General features: G+C 36.4%; 1 protein-coding gene across 2 annotated transcripts in view; it reads left to right on the plus strand.

Moving 5' to 3' along the window:
- LOC145670402 (uncharacterized) overlaps positions 1 to 17,205 on the plus strand; it is a 459,655-nt gene extending 442,450 nt beyond the window's left edge. For both annotated transcript variants that reach the window (XM_081739043.1, XM_081739044.1), the window contains 3 exons: positions 4,108 to 4,212; positions 5,640 to 5,867; positions 14,792 to 17,205. In XM_081739043.1, coding sequence (XP_081595169.1) covers positions 4,108 to 4,212; positions 5,640 to 5,867; positions 14,792 to 16,309 — 1,851 coding nt within the window. In that variant the 3' untranslated portion in view covers positions 16,310 to 17,205. The remainder of the gene's footprint in view (positions 1 to 4,107; positions 4,213 to 5,639; positions 5,868 to 14,791) is intronic.

The raw sequence follows: 17,205 nt of genomic DNA on the forward strand, positions 1-17,205 counted from the left end.
TCAATGGATCGTTGTTGAGAAATGTTAATGGTTAACATTTTGCTCTTCGAGAAGATTCAAGAAATGAAGTTTATTCTTTATTTGACAGACGACAAGGTTTAAATTGACGTTTCATGATTAGATTTAATTTGGTTCTTTTCTCTTAATAATTCTTTCTATCTTTTTTACTGTCTTCCTCAGTATATTTCAGTTGCGTGTGGCAAACATATAGCGTATTATTCTTCCATTTGTTCAATGTACATGATTTCTTCGTCAAATTTAATGAAGTCTAAGTGCCTATGATTTGTCTGTCTGTCTGTTTTAAAAGTCGGTCGTAGAATAGCGGTTCCAGCCATCGAAGAATATATATTTTTTAATTGCATTCATTCCTTTATTCTTATTTAATTTAATTTCCAACTAATGAAAACTATTGATGAACTATAAGTAAAGCGCACTCCACGATTTATTAAAATCAAAATAATTGAAATAATGTTCAATCATGAAGTAGATAATATTTCGAAGTTGGAGTTGATTCTTAGACACCGTGTATGTTAACCCCTTCCGTTCCAGGTGTCATTTTCCTATGTACTAAGTTTTTATTTACTGTTAAAAGAGTGTCTAGACCCTTATATAGGACATAGTTATTGTGCACGCGCAAGGAGAGCATTCACATTACTGATTAAAAAATATTTGCATTGTGGAACATTTCGACTGAAAAAGGAAAATTTTGATGTTCTGAAGAGATTGTATTTCAGGTTGGCAACACTGACCGGAGATCAAAAGCAAAGTTTTTTTTTCTTTTTTCCGATCTCGAAGTTGCCAATTGTTTATTTACAAAAGAAATTTATGTGTGTCGTAATTAAATGCTCCTTTACACTTGCTATCTTCTGAAACAAAATATTTTTTTTATTTTCTGTCAGTAAGGTGCTGTCACCTAAGGAGAAATAGTAGAACTAACTCGTGCCTTACATTCACTAAAAAATTTCATCATCTCCAGGATTAATTCAACCCTTAATAAGGGATTCAGTTTCATGACTTCCACACGGATGTCACTGGTATTTTGCAACGAAGTATTTTTTATAACATCCGCATAGATGTCACTGGAATTCAAGTGCTTAATAATTTTTCTTAGAGTTTTATTTCATCATTTTCCATACATCTTCATACTTGATTACCTTCATACTTAATTCTCTTTCTTCAATACATTTCTTGTTTTCTGTTATCAATATTAATTTGACAAGCAATATGCGCGTCAATGTCAGGATTATGTGTGCATCATTAATACAAGTATGAATGACAGTATAAATACTAGTGTGTAGTTGTTTGCAGTATGTGAGTCACTGATTGTAATCTGTGCGTCATTGTTTGTAGAATGGGAGTCACGTTTTGTATTATGTACGTCACTGTTTATAGTATGTGAATCACTGTTTGTAGTATGTGCGTCAATGTTTGTAGTGTGTCAGTGATTATTTGTAGAATGTGAGTCACTGTTCGTAGTATGTGAGTCACATTTTGTAGCAGATGAGTCATTTTTTGTATTAGGTGAGTCAATATTATGTGAGTAGAATATAAGGCACTGTGTGTAGTATGTCAACCATTGCCTGTTCAATCTGAGCCACTGTTTGTAGTATGTGAATCACTGTTTGTAGAATGATTTATTGTAGTATGTGAGTCACTGTTTGCGGAATATGAGTCACTATTCACAGTATATGCATCATTAGTTGTAACATATGAGCCTTTGTTTGCAGTATACGAATCACTGTTTGTAGCATGTGAGTCACTGTTTGTAGTATGTGCTTTATTGTTTGTAGAATGTGAGTCACTGTTTATGGTATCTGCGAGGGGCATGGTGTTTCACTGGTAGACTGCTTACCTCTGGTGTTTGGTTCGATTCCCGGCTAAGTAAGTTTGTCCATGGGTTTTCTCGGGGTACTTCTATTTCCTCCCACATACTCATTTCATCTATTCTTCTGTCATAATTCGCTTGTCTAACCACCCGTCTTCCTTAGCTTAAAGAGCATAATCCTGAGATGTTAAACTGAAAAATTTCATTTAATTTCAAAGATTAAGAGATTTCTTAATTTCCTTGTTCTGTGAGCTTGTTTCTAAAAATATCCCTGAGAACTTTCCGTTTACATAATTTAATCTCCTTACAAGTACTGTAGTTTGCATGACCTCCGTCCGCTTACAAGTTCACGGGATTGACCTCATCCACGGACTCTGTCCTTGCATTTTTTTAAATTCTATCTAGTTCAATAAATCTTGTATTGTAAATCTTTGTAATAGCATTGTCTGATCACTTTGGTGAAGTATGTAGATGAAAACAATTTGGGACGGAGAGACAATGTGGTATCAGGTACATAAAAGAGGAAATTAATCCTCTTATTGTAATGGAAGCCTTTGTAAACACAAACCACCCACGAATGGATTAGGTTTATAATAGAAACACATATTCACTGAGAAATATTTGTGAGTTCTGTTCGTAATAGAAATGTAAATAGTAATAATATTGCTGTCACAACAGTATTTGAGAAGCCTTTGAAAATCGATGCTTTTCTTTCGAAATTCTTGTTATGTCCGTTTTGTTTAGAAAAAAAAAACAGAAAAAAACTCATAGTATGGCTTCAACATATACAAAAGCTCTGTTTCTGTTTTTAGTAGCTAGTAGGCTTACGCGATATTTCTGCCTCTTCAAAAACATGCTTGGATGTAATAACACTTTTCTTTCGTTAAATTTATAAATTTAGGCATACATGTCCACCAAGAATTGCTGCAAGAGCTTTCCGTATCGCAACAGATGATTGTCAGTTTAAACAGCATCGGAAGTTCATCTCAGCGGCCCCGAAAACTATAGATTCGACACTAATATCTGTCATTTCCGATCATTTTTATATATCTCCCCTCCCCTCCCTAAGTTACGTTGCTACATTTTGGATTTAAATGGCATCGAAAGTGTTACTTTTCGTCTCAGCGACCCCGAAAACTATGTAGTTGACACTAATATCGGTTATTTTCGATCACTTTTATATATCCTCCTCCCCAAGTTGCGGGGCTGAATTTGGATTTAAACAGGAATCGAAAAGTCACTGTTTATCTCAACAACCCCGAAAACTATATGGATTCCATACTAACATAGGTCGTTTTCGGTCATTTTGTATATCTCTCCTCTCCTTCCCTACGTTGTTCCGTCAAAGTGAAATGATAAAAAACCATCCTAGACTCGAACTTCATCTATGTTGAAATTTTGAAAATTTGGTTCAAGAGATTAAGAGTCACAAACAGCCACTTTCAATTTTATAATATAGATAGATTGTGGCATCATCAGTAGATCAATTCTATTCTTACATTAAGTATTCTTCCAGGGTATTTCCAATCGCTACTTCTGATCCACCTTCCAAAGACTAATAATCCACTAGCAAATATCGTCCAAGGCATTCCTTGCATTGAAGTAAAGTGTTATCCCGCTTTTCAATTACTGAATTTAACGTTTTCTCTATTTACACATTTTTAACCGACTTAAAAAAAAAGATGAGAAAATTCTAAATTCAGTTCATTTATATGTATGTTCTAAATTATGTTGACGTATAACTTGAACACAAGTGGACTTATTTTCATGATTCTGTTTGTATTTGAAAGAGTATCCCTTATCCCGGTGGTCCCTTATAAATTTCTTTAGGATCTGTTCGTAATCTTTGGAGCTAAACTATAAAATACCTCAATGGATGTTGCGTTAATTATGGCAAAGTAACTTGCTTATAGGCAACCATACAATCTTTAGCGTAATTGTGGATGCATAACAACAGAGGGGTTGTACTGCAAAGTTTTGGAACACTGTATATGTGGTGGTGGATGCGTGAGTGTAAAAACTACTTACAATGTTAGTACACTTTTACAACATCCCGTATGTGTGACAAACAAACACACGTCGAACATATGAAAAATTCGTCATCTTATTAAGCCTTAGTGAAGAGAAAATTATAATGTCATATAATTTTAAGTATTGATTATCTTTTACTCAAAACAATTGCTACTCTAGTCGTAACTGAGATGCGATTACCCATTATGATGAAATATAAATAAGTGCATTCACAATTTACGCTGTACTTATTTTTACTTTTTAATTTATAGATCGAGATCTTGTCACAGTTGCTGATGAATCGAAGGGTGCCTGGAGAGCAACGACCATCAGTTATGTTAAGAAGAGATGACATCACAAGACCTCCTGTGGAGGAGGTAAGATTCCATCCTTAAAACTACTTGTTTTCTTTGCAACTGTGTGGCATCTATTTATGTTGGTCAATTTATTATAAAGGATTTTGTTGGTATTGGAATTGACAACCTAAATCCCCCAAATAATTGAGATTTTATATCATTTATCATGAACATTGTTTTGTGGATTCTTCCCACTACGGAGAAAAGAAAATCCTAAGATTTCTAGAAATACTACGAAACTGAAAATGAAACACGTGAGTGAAAATATTACCCATACCACAAAGACTCTTTTTTCTTGGTTGTTTACTTATATTTAAATAAATAGGATATATTTTATAGTACTGATGGTGGGTTTAGTTATATGTGTAGTGTGGTTCTGGAATTTGAGATAGCGTGAGTGAACAAAAGTACAATACAACGTGAGCCGCCATCCACTTTAACCCACGACCCAACGTGGCCTACTCTGACTCACCACCCACTATGACCCACAATACACTATGACTCAAGATTCAATATACCAGTCTAACCAACCACGCATGCGTTCCATTCTGTCGCACGACCAACCATGATCCACTCTAACCAACCATCCATGTGTCCCCTTCTGTTACAGGACCAACCGTGATCCACTTTTAAAACCACCCATGTGTCCCATTCTATCGCATGTACAACAACCGTGACCCACTCTAACCAAACACTCATATGTCCCATTCATCGCAGGATCAACCGTAACACTCTAACCAACCACCTATGTGTTCCATTGTGTCTGCAAGACCATCCATGACCCACTCTAACAAACCACCCATGTATCATATTCTTTCGTATGACCAACTGTGACCACTTTAACCAACCACGCATGTATAGCATTGTGTCTGAATAACCAACTCTAACCAACCATCCATGTGTCTCATTCTGTCGCACGATCAACCGTGACCCACTCTAACCAACCACCTATGTGTCCCATTCTATAGCATGACCAACCGTGACTCATTCTAACAAACCACCACCGTGTCCTATTTTGCCAAACGGCCAGCTGTGACCTACTCTAACCAATCACCAATGTGTCCCATTCGGTCACACAATCAACCGTGTCCCACTCTAATTAATCACCCATGTGTCCCATTCTGTCGCATGACCAATTGTGACCCACTTACGACGCTCTGTCACTTATGCGTGGGATAACACTCATATGAAACAAAAACGTAGAATAGTCGCATTTATAGAACAGGCTTTTAGTCCCTGAAGTATTACTTAATTACTCATTTAGTTGCCCCTTACATCAAACACATTGTTCATCATCACTGTATGAATATTTGAATACGTTTACCTTTCATCGAGATGTTCACATTTAAAATGCAAATTGAACAGGAAGTAGTGCTAGTGAGCCGATGAAACAATCCTTTAAACCAACTGCTGTGTATTATAGCCTTTTTATTCTTTTGTGATTTCAGCTACAATTAAAGCTCCGCTACGTTCAGGACGAGGTTCATCGTTTAACCCAGATCCTACGGGAAGCCGCGTCGCCCACTTCTCCAGCAGGGACCAATGAGACACTGACCCCAACACAGAAAATAGAACTCCAAACCAGACTCCAAACTTTGAAAGCAGAGTTTACTCAACTGTTGACTGAGATGAGGCGTAGGAGGTCGCTTGTTGAGGGGAGCACTGTGCTGTTTGAGGTAGTAATTATTTTTTAATCCGTAATCATTCCTCCAATCAAATTACAAAGAGCATTAGGTACCTTGTACCAATGGGTTTTGATATAATGTGATATAATGTCAGCAGCGGTTCACATGTTTTCATTATCATCATTTTAAACTATTGTTTATTTCTTATAGTTTGTTGGTAAACATAATGTTTATTATATGGTTCGCTGTGCGAGCTACGTCTACATTTTCGATTCTTTATTTCTATAATTCCGGAGGAAAATAATTTGGGAAATTCAGTATTTTGTACTCCGGTTACTTAAAACCTGTATGAGATGGAAGTTTAAGTTAAAAAAGATTCATTATGTGTGGCGCTTTTACTATTCTGTGAGAAGCAAACACTAATACTTTGCTTCTGTAACTTGCCTTGTCTTCTTTGCTGTTAGCGTACCCACCTTTGGCGTGGAAGACCCGGGTTCGATTTCCGGAGGGAGCTCATGTTGTTCGGATAACCACGTTAAGGTGTAGATCCACGTCTCATATAGCCTAGTTGATGAAAGGGACGATAAAATCAACAACAACTGTTCTTTACTATGATCAGTGTTGCCAGTTCTATATATTTGGGGTATTTTGTAGCCGCTTCGAAAAACAAGGTAATTTGTTAAACATTGAAGAGAAGAAATTCTAATACTGTATATATTCCGTGCTTTTGCAAATTACAAAGCTTTACATTTTTACGGATCTTATGTTTTAAAGAAAAAAAGGTTTTTTATGACCCCGAGATTATGAATGTTTTAAAGTAATATTTTCTAAGTTTAGAATGTTGAGCAAGATCCGAAGAGGAAAGTGGATAAGTAACGTCGCCACAGACTGTTAGTTGTGTTATGAAATTCCCATCGTCATGGGTGTTACGCTTCACTCTGTGTACGGCAGGTAGTCAAGGTGTCACATTTATTTTCAACGGATATTTTTTTAAAATCTTATTTTTCTCCCCGCGGTTTGCAGTGATTCCCAACGTGATTTTTATGGTCCTGTGCTGATACCTGTGTTGTTTTAAGATGGCTAGTTGAAGCGCAATTTGTTAATATTGTTCGTACTGTGTACAGCAGAAGGAAGTGGCTTTTTTTTACGTTAAGTTCGCGGATAAACATCCATATTGTGTAAGGACGAGTGTTCGCCCTTACTGTGTTTTATTTTTTGAATAAAGGATTAGTATAAAAGTGTATATAATTTTGTTACTGATAAAGGTAAGTCTACCCAGACATATAATTTAATTACATATATACGTATTATGTGTAATATATTTATAATTTCATCTTGGTTATTGCTTACTTATTTGTATGTGTATATCTGCTTAAACTGTGTATTTCTTGCTTGGATTTCTTTCAGCTTTATTTAAGAGGCCTCATCCCGTCGAAATTAAAATACCGCTAATTTTACAGTAATCTTCAAATAGGTAAAAGATAATCAAAATTTGGAACAAGAGCGCCCTAGATAATATCATTTTACATGAGATACCGTTATCACGACTCACTTATCTGCTTTCGATTTCGAGCCATTTTGAAAATCGGCATTTATTTTCGCGTTTCTAAACGGCTGAAAACGGAAAGCCACTAGGTGACTATTGATAACGGTATCTCATGCAAAGTAATACTATCTAGGGCGCTCTTGTTCCACGTTTCAATTATCTTTTATCTATTTCAAGATGTCACATAATTACTGTTAAATTAGCGGTATTTTAGTTTCGTCGGGATGAGGCCTCTTAACGAACTCAACATTCAGATTTTTTCTATATAGTTTTTTCTTATAATGATCGATGGAATTTTCCAATGGCTTGTGACAGTTGCTCGCGTTCAAAAGACTTTTTTTGCAGATTTTTAAGCGAAAATAAAATTAAGTAAACTAAAAAAGAGAATGGTCTTCAACCATATAAAAGGAAGCCTCTCGGAGCATAGGAGGCTGGGTGACTATGGCTGTTAGAGCCGTTCTACGTTGAAGGTCCTGCCTCACCTTTTTTTAAAAACTTTCCTATCTTGTAGGGAACGGTCTGAATGATGACCGATGACAGAGAATAAATTATTTCTTTGGAGCCTGAGTGATGGCGTTAGAATTTCTGATTTTATAAGGAAACAAGTAGAGACTGGCCTAAGTGATGGATAGAGCAAGGAATGAGTGATTTCCTTCGGTCTGAGTGATGACCAAGTTTTGATAACATTTAGCTAGCCAGGTGATAAGCTTGAATGATAACTTATTGGGATAAGTGATTCCCATTATCTTCTAGCTAGAGGAAGTAGGTTATAAACTTTTTTTAATCTCAGAGGTAGAAAACACTTTAAGGTTTCTTATAGACTTTTTTTTTCTTTTTGCTAGGCCAGAGAAGCCTGAGTGATGGTCTTCTCTTTAGAGAAAGATAATCAGTCTTTGGACTAAGTGATGTCCATTGACAACAAGATCTCTTACATTTATAGACGGAAAGTTGTAGTCAGGCTTTCCTAGTAGCGGTAGGCGTCAGACAAAACTGTGAGGGAGTGACGGATCGGTGGAGTCTGACTAAGAAAATTTGTAGGAGTCCGTTGGTCTGAGTGATGATCATCTGACTTAAGGGATAGGGCTCTGAAGTGAAAGAGTTCCGGAATTTTGCTTTATTTTTATCTTAAGAAATTTCGTCGAAACATTTCAATTTATTTATTTCCTAAATAAATATTTATTTACCCTGATAAGACTAATTTTCATTTGAGAATAAGACAACCCATAATATGTTACGGTAATTTTCATAATTAGTTTGTGGTTTATTGGTATTGGATTCCCTTAGAGAGCCGAAACAGTCTGGAAGGAGTGAACCACAACAATTGTATGTAAAAGATACAACCCTCTTGCTGCCTTAAAACGGAACTTTTCAAAGACGCTGCTATACGTGCGATTATTTTAAACGAATAATTTATATATCAAGTTTCCTTTTTCAAAGTTGATAGAATGGTGAGATACTCAATTTTTTTCAAAACTTTTGAACGGTTCTCCCACCCTTAGGATACACATTTTAATCAAACAAAGATGATAAAAATATCTAAGTGAATCCATGGTCCATCCATGTATTAAAAATGTTAGAAAACGTTTGGACAGGGGTCCGCTTATTTTAAATGAATAATTTATGTACCAAGATTAATCTTCTTAAGTTGAGGGAATTGTGAGATATTCAATTTTTCGCGTAAAATTTTACCTCCTCTCGTTCCCCCTTAGGATACGCATTTAATCAAAGTAACGTGTGAGAAGCCTAGGTATAACGCCATAGTCCTGTCATGCACAAAAAATCGGTCCAGCGGTTTAAGAGGAGCTCGCGAACAAACATAATTTCATTCAGTATACACGAAATTGTGATTGATGGCCCCCCTTGTCTCCCTTAAAAGGGGATTTTTTTTTAAACGTTGGGACACAGGTCTGCTTGTTTTAAATGAAGAATGTGTATACCATTTTTCATCTTTCTGAGCTAACAAGATAGTGAGATACTTAAGTTTTTGCATAAATTTTGAACCCAAGCTTCCTTTAGGATACGCATTTTAATCAAAGTAACGTGCATAAAAACCGAAGCTAGGCAAGGGTCGACTCAGGTTCTAAAAACCATCAAAATCAATCAAGCAGTCTGGAAAGAATTGAGGAACAAACAGGAGCGGATCCAGGGCGGACTTCTGGGGGGGCGGTGGGTTGAAATACTGCTACTTAGAGCTACTTTTTAAACGTTGGGACACGGGTCTGCTTGTTTTAAATGAAGAATGTGTATACCATTTTTCATCTTTCTGAGCTAACAAGATAGTGAGATACTTTAGTTTTTGCATAAATTTTGAACCCAAGCTTCCTTTAGGATACGCATTTTAATCAAAGTAACGTGCATAAAAACCTAAGCTAGGCAAGGGTCGACTCAGGTTCTAAAAATGATCAAAATCAATCAAGCAGTCTGGAAAGAATTGAGGAACAAACAGGAGCGGATCCAGGGCGGACTTCTGGGGGGGGGGCGGTGGGTTGAAATACTGCTACTTAGAGCTACTTTTAACAGCTCCAAACTCTGGATAGGTTTTATTCATTTATAAAATAAGAAAGTTTCCTCTTCTGAAGGGGATGATAGGTGCGGTCGCCCCCCTGAATCCGCCCATGGAGACAAAAATCGTTACATATGTGTGTCTCTGTGTTTAAAATTATAAAAACTTGTATAAAATTACATTTACAACAAATATAAAGAGCTATAGAAGAGAACCGAAATGAAAGAAACAATGTTGAAGTATTTGTAAGAGCTGCTGCTGGTTGCTGTGATCTTGTGAGGTTATTTTTCTCAACTTCATTTCTTAGCTTCTGAATTTCAGGAAAGAGAGTTTCTCGGTTATCGATTCTAGACTCTGCACGGTTTCTTCACGTACAAATCTTTTCTACCTTTCTTTTTCATTGCTTTCTTTCTTTTATCTCACTTTTCTTCCTGGTTTACGTTTTTTCTTCTTCTAAAATGACGTCAAGAATTGAAATCTGAAGCAGAGTTGTTATCTAAGGGAATTTCTTACCGAAAGAAAAACCTTCTGGATATTAATAAGGAAGATATTAGAAGATATGATCCTATATATATAAAACCTTCTGGATATCAGAAGATATGACCCTATATAGGCGAGTGCAATTAACGGCAATTGTCTCGAGAGAGTCACAGGTTTATTCTATTGATTTTGTATTTTAAATACAAGTAATACGTTATGTCTCACTGTTAAAACTACGTCCATCACTTGTAAATAAAAGAATCATAGATGCAGTCTGCTAATCAAGTATACTTTTCATATACAGTACATTCGAGTTGCGTCCGGAAATTAAGTTTCCCTGTGGCGGTAAACACAAAGAAAACACAGTGTCCTGGAAACATTAATTGCCACAAGTACAACACAGATGTCATTACTTTTCAACATGTTCACTACCGAAATTCAGACACTTATCATAGGGTGGATTCTTTTTTTTTTTTTCTTGTATCCGATGTCATGAAAGTCAGCCGCCTGGGAGTGAAACCAATGCATAATAGCCGTCCGCAATTGTTCATCACTATCAAAATGCTTGCTGAACAAGAATTATGTTGAAGAGTAAAAACACATGAAAATCGCACGGAGCAAGATCCGGGCTACATGAAGAAAAATGAAATGAGAGCTTTAAGTTTTACGTTCCACGGTTATGCCAAAGGAGATGGTGAGAGATGAGTGAAATGTTGGAATGAAGAAAGTAGGAGGAAACGGGAGAACCCCGAGAAAACCCACGAGCACGGTGTTTGTCCACCACAAAGTCCATACGGCGCGAGCTGGGATCGAACCAGGGACCCCAAGCACCGGAGATGGACGCTCTACCACTGAGCCACCGGGCTACATGGTGTGTGGTCAAAAATGTCCCAGGAAACGGTTGCAGTGGATCGGTTTTATCACAGTGGCTGCATGCGGGCGAGCATTATTGTGCTGCTTGAAATTTTGATATCTTCTTAAACCTCAACAATTCCTGTGATTTAACAATTGCAGACGCATGCCATGTACTGGTTGCATCAACAGGCTATGTTTTATGACATTGAAGTACAAAAGTTGATCCCCACGGTGTGATAAGCATCTCAATTTCGGTGATGAGTATGTTGAAAAGTAATGTTATCTGTGTTGTATATATGTAGTAATAAATGTTTCAAGGTCACTGTGTTTTCTTTGTTTTTACCGCCCTAGAGAAACTAACTTTCCGGCTATATCGTGTATATAAATAAATAATTTATTACAGAAGAATGAAAAATGGAGATTGATAATTAAAAATTTCTTAATCATATATCCTCATCAAGGCTTTGACGTCGGGATACAATTAAAATCTGTCAGCAAGATTTTCCTTTTTCTTCTGTTGGTAAGACATGCAAATGCGAAGGAAAATCCTGACAGGAGAAAGTAAAGTCAAGCTACTTCCGAATGGGTGAATTGCACGAATCAGTGATTCAGATTTGGTACACGTAGTACCTCAACAATAACTTGAGATAGGCAGGGCTGGGACTCTAGCCTCCCTGTTTGTAAAGGGTTCTCAGAGCATGAGTTCGACTCTGCTGGGTTGTGATCATATCGCGATTCGTAATCTTGTTGTGTTGGGACGCATTTTGACAACAAAATCGGTTGTAAGCTTTCAGTGAAACTCTCCGGTGCCAACACGGAAGTTCCTGGCAATCTTCAACTCGGTAGGGAAGCTCTTTACCAGCAGGTATAACTGCTAGGTGAGCTTTGGTCCATTGTGCTAATGAGCGAATTTCATTACCATCATTCAGGAGGATTTGCTGTAAAGTTTCGCAAATTTTGAGCAGAGCAATGGCCTCCCAGTTCGCAACTATGACAAAAAATAATTAGATGATGTTGGCGTTTATGTAAAGTACACACTCAACTCTCTGTGAGTAATGATACTACACTACCGTCTCCAAACAGGGATATAATCTGTGAGGAAAATAAGCAAGTGGTATAAAAAATAGGTTGGGAACTGCTGGCCTAAAAGATAAGTACAAGATGTTAAAGATATTACTTGATAGTACATTTTAAGCGAAAAGAGTTATTTTAGTGTAGTTTCTAAATGTATTTAACTAATTTATATGTAATGTTAACGCTAGCGTTTTGTTTCAAAACTTTTTGAAACACGCAGCACAAAGTGCTCTATGTTTGTATAGAATTGGTGGCAAGAAGATACCTTACACATTATCCTTTACTTATCTCTCAATCGTATCGTGGCTTCGCTTAGCAACAGAAAAGAGCAGTCGAAGTCTCTACTCGCTACCAGTAGCTAATGAGTAGGTAGCACAAATAGCGAGGGAAATTGTGAGTCGAGATATATCGTCACTTCCGCGGTCAACCTAGGTGGAAGGATCCAAGTCACATTTGTGGCTAGTCTGCTAGATAAAGAAAGTTAGGCTGTACTATATTTCGCATTTATTTTCATGGAAGACAATTTCACTGTCTTGTTTTCTTTGATACATTTATTATTTCAGTTGTTCCCGTTGTTATGTTTATAGATTATCGTAAAACATAACCTTTGTGAGTTTCATATGTAACAAAATTCTTTGGAACTCACCGGGAACATATGAAAAAGTTAGTGCTGACGGAAATAAGTCATCTGGTAAGTAGTGCGTAGGAGCAAGTTATCTTGGCAACCTTGATCCCTGAATTTTAAAGAAATGTTAACGTATTGACTGCCACCCTAGAAAAATTATTTTCCTGAGGTGTTTTATTACGAAAATAGGTTAAGAAGTTCGAGAGCTTCTCTACTCCATTTTTAAAATGTTATTTTTATTGTATACCAAGAGTTATCCACTTACATGGTTTTGCCCATAGAGCCACCCAGCAGATTACATAAATCTTTCAGCATGGTAGTATCAGTCGCCTGCACAGTACATAACTCCCTGCAAGTTAAAGATACTTGTGAGCTATATTTGACTCACGAAACCCGAGCTTGAAACAAACGTGAGTTAAATTGAACTAATTAAAATTAATGTATAAGTTTCAGGCCATTTTACACTAAAACATTTTAACATTTTGATAACATGACAATTGAATAACAATTTGAACTCAAAAGGGTACAGCACAACTGCAACATTACAAAAATAGCTTTTTATAGATGATCTGAAAGTATACTGATTTGAAAAAACGTCTATAGTTTCTGGTAACCGATTATAAGTATTGACAATTCGGTTTAGAAGGGACCTTTGGACAATATTAACTCTCGCCGTTCAAGCGTAAAAGAGATCACTAGACTGTGTTGTTCTAGTGGACACGCGAAAATTGATCTCACTTAATAACTGCTCACATGATATATGGCCATTTACATTTTTTTGCAAAAATATTAGGTCAGAAATTTTGTCTCTCACTAGGGGAGGTTTTATATTGAAGGATATATATTCAAGTTGATCAAGTTTAACAGAAATATGGGCGTTTTCCCGTTATACAAGAGGGTAGTACTATTTTCTAAGCACCAAAATAAACTTGCATTTATTCTATGTATGTTAAAAATCACAAAATCAAATAATTACAACTTTCTGCACACATATTTATGTCTCTAGTAGGTTGGGTTAGGCTGAGTAGGAAGTTATACTAGGCTAGGTAGTAGATTAGGTTAATGTTGAGAGTTGATTATTTCGGACCGGTTATTCGGAGAGTTAATTATTTCGGTTATTAATTTGGACCAAGAGAGTTTAATTTAGTTTATACATACATGTAGGTAAAGCGATCCAATCATTATACAGGTTTTTGGATGTTTGTTCAGCGAATAAATAACGGTTGATTTTGGAGTTGTAAGGTAAATTGCTTTAAATAACTTTCATTCGTGGATGTAACTCAGATTGAGTGGCTTGCTTTTGTGAAATATATGTCTAAGAACTATATGAACTTAGTGTACTTAAATAGAAGTAGTTTAAAGGTGGAATATAAAGATTTTTTTTCAAGTTGATATAAGTTGAAATGTTTCCGAGACTAAACTGTTAAATAATAGCTCAGTCCACACTGAACTTTGATGTTATTTCCATTACTCGGCCATCAAATTATATTACAACAAACCTGACCTATTTTAGAAAGGTTTATTTCCTGATCTTGATGAATTGGGCTATGAAATTTAAAACAGTTAGGTTGATTTTTCCTGCTAACAGAGATAAACTGAACTGACAGTCTGATTTCATATTATAAACGATCACTGCCTGTAAAAAAATGTTTGGTACGTTTTATTCTATAGTGGGAGGGATGCTTTAAGGAATCTGCAATATAGCTGAGTAAATCTCAAATTCCTTAGACCTCATATGTCGAAGTATGATAATGAACCCATGCTTAAGAACTGAACAAAAATAGAAAATTGTTTAAAATTATGTTAAGCTTGTAACCAAGTTAAAAAAAATAACATTAACACTATAATTATCTCTTGATTGGTAATAGTATATCCTTAAATTTCTTTTGCAGGATGAAGAAGCGGAAGGTGAGCTTTGGAGACCACGTAAACGACACATTTCATCCTCATCGTCTCGTCGTACCAGTCCACTGGTGGGCCTTCTAACATCACGGCAGTCTGTAAGCAGTCCCTTGAGCCCTGAGCCAAGTAGCCCAGCAAGCACTGTGACAAGCCCTGTTCCGCGAGAAAGTTGGAATGCTACTTGTGTTAGTTCAAGAAGCCCAAGCAGCCCTGGTGGTGATATACCTTTCAGTAGTAACATGTCTAGTCCATCAAACGGGGAACAAGTAATCACACTTCAAGCCCCGCCTTTAGGAAATGCAGCAAAGAAGAAAAGGACAGGAAGAAACGTGGTTCATGTTCAAGATGAAGCAGTCACTGTCAATATGGTGGAAGGAGCACCGTGTATGCAAACTGTGAAATCGGTCACACCGAACACGAATTCGGACAATATCGAAAGTTTACCAGGACAATCGACCGCAGTGGACGATACTACAAGCAGTGTTTCATCAACATCCGTAACTACCACTATTATGTTAAATATTGCACCACGAACTGGTTCAAACAACACTAAAACACTTTCACTGATAACACCAAATGGTTCAGCAAGTTGTAATGTTGAATCTCCCGTAATATCACCTTCACAGCTTGGTTTAACCGTGTTTAGTACAAATCCATCACTACCTACAACAATTCCTTTGGCAATAAATGAATCAAAAGATACAGCTGTTGTTTCGCCAACAAGACCTGCAGAACTTACAACCACCACAATAAACCAACCAATAATATCAAGTGTAGTTTCCAATGGACTAAAGCAATCAATACCTCGAATTGTATCAAGTACTGTAAAAGTAACTTATCCTAAACCAATTAGACAAATAACGTCTTCGTTAGATACTAACACAACGCCTTCACATTCACCAATAACAGAAACCTCTTCTGCCGGAGTTTGCTCAAAAACCAATAACCACAAGGACCCTATTAAGTTTATCTCGTCGCCTTCACACTCAGATTACGGAAAACCTTCGCCGACCAGTCCACCAATCCCAGAGTCCACATTTACTGTAGGCAAACGGGTAGGATCAAGAATTAAGGCAATAACCAAGAGACTGTTGTCCGGTTCTTCTACTTCACATGCGAGTCCAGAAATTGAAACATTTTCCTTTGCTCCTCCTACTGGTATGTCTACTACCAAGATCATCACAATACCATCGACTTCAGACGCACCAGAACCAGTTGCAGCTTTTCCGAATTCTGGCATCAAACAACGAGAAACTCAAGTGGTTGTAGTAAAAACAGTCGGGAGATCGCCAAATAGTGATGAATCCACTGTAGCGAGTAGAGATCGAAAGAAAGATGGTGATAATAATAAACAGGGGACCAAACTGAAAAATCAAGAAGTCATTACTCAGAGAGAGTGTGAAGCCGCTTCTAGCACTTGTGAAATTTCTGAGCCTTGTTTGTCTATTTCACACCAAGGTCGTCCTTTGAGGCCCACAACACTGGCAGGTGTTAGTCCACGCCAGTAACACAAGAAAATCAAACTAGAACGTAACACTCCATGAGTTTATGAGGTAAAAGAAGTATTACATAAAATAAGTGTTTTTCAAACAATTTTCTGATGTCAATTGATTGTCTTCAGATTTGTTTTTGGACGTAACGTTTCATTTAGGCAATAATACGTGATAGGTAAATAAAATAGAGTAGTAAGTACTTGGGACTACAAAATATACTTTCTTAAGTTAGATATGATGGGTGTTTGTCTTTGTAGTGTAGGTTTCGAATATTGTGCTATTAAATTATACATTTTGTCTCTATTTGCATAACAGCGTCCCACAAAGTTAAAAAATATGGGATGGCTATAAAAGCAGTCCTACGAAATCTCGGGCTATATACAGAATATATGAACTAATGAACAACACATTACGATTACTGGTTTCGTAGGACTATTATGATACTTTGTGCAATTTCTAACTCTTATATTTTTTATTTAGAAACTGTCAGAACGCTACATATTACAAGCGGATCCTATTTAGATAATTGTTAAAGAAGTTTTTCAATTACATACTAGGTTATTGGCTTCTTTTGGATATCTTCTACTGAATTAGCCTTTACTTCTTTCTAATTTCATCCCAATTATTCACAAGAGAAAGTTATATTTATCCGTACCATACACACAAAAAATGAACTTTATCTCAACTATACATAAAAGAAAGTGATCTTCATTCTACCATACACAAAACAAAGTGATCTTAGTCTCTATCATACACAAAAGAAAGTAATTTTGATATCCACCATACACATAAAAAACTTATCTTTATCTTCAAAACACAAAAAAAAATGTCTTTATCTCTACCATACACAAAAAAGTGATCTTCATCTTTACCATATACAAAAAAAGATTTATGTTTATCCCAATCATATA

This window comes from Thermobia domestica, chromosome 14 (assembly GCF_964235325.1).
Source record: "Thermobia domestica chromosome 14, izTheDome1.hap1.1, whole genome shotgun sequence".
Taxonomy (NCBI): domain Eukaryota; kingdom Metazoa; phylum Arthropoda; class Insecta; order Zygentoma; family Lepismatidae; genus Thermobia; species Thermobia domestica.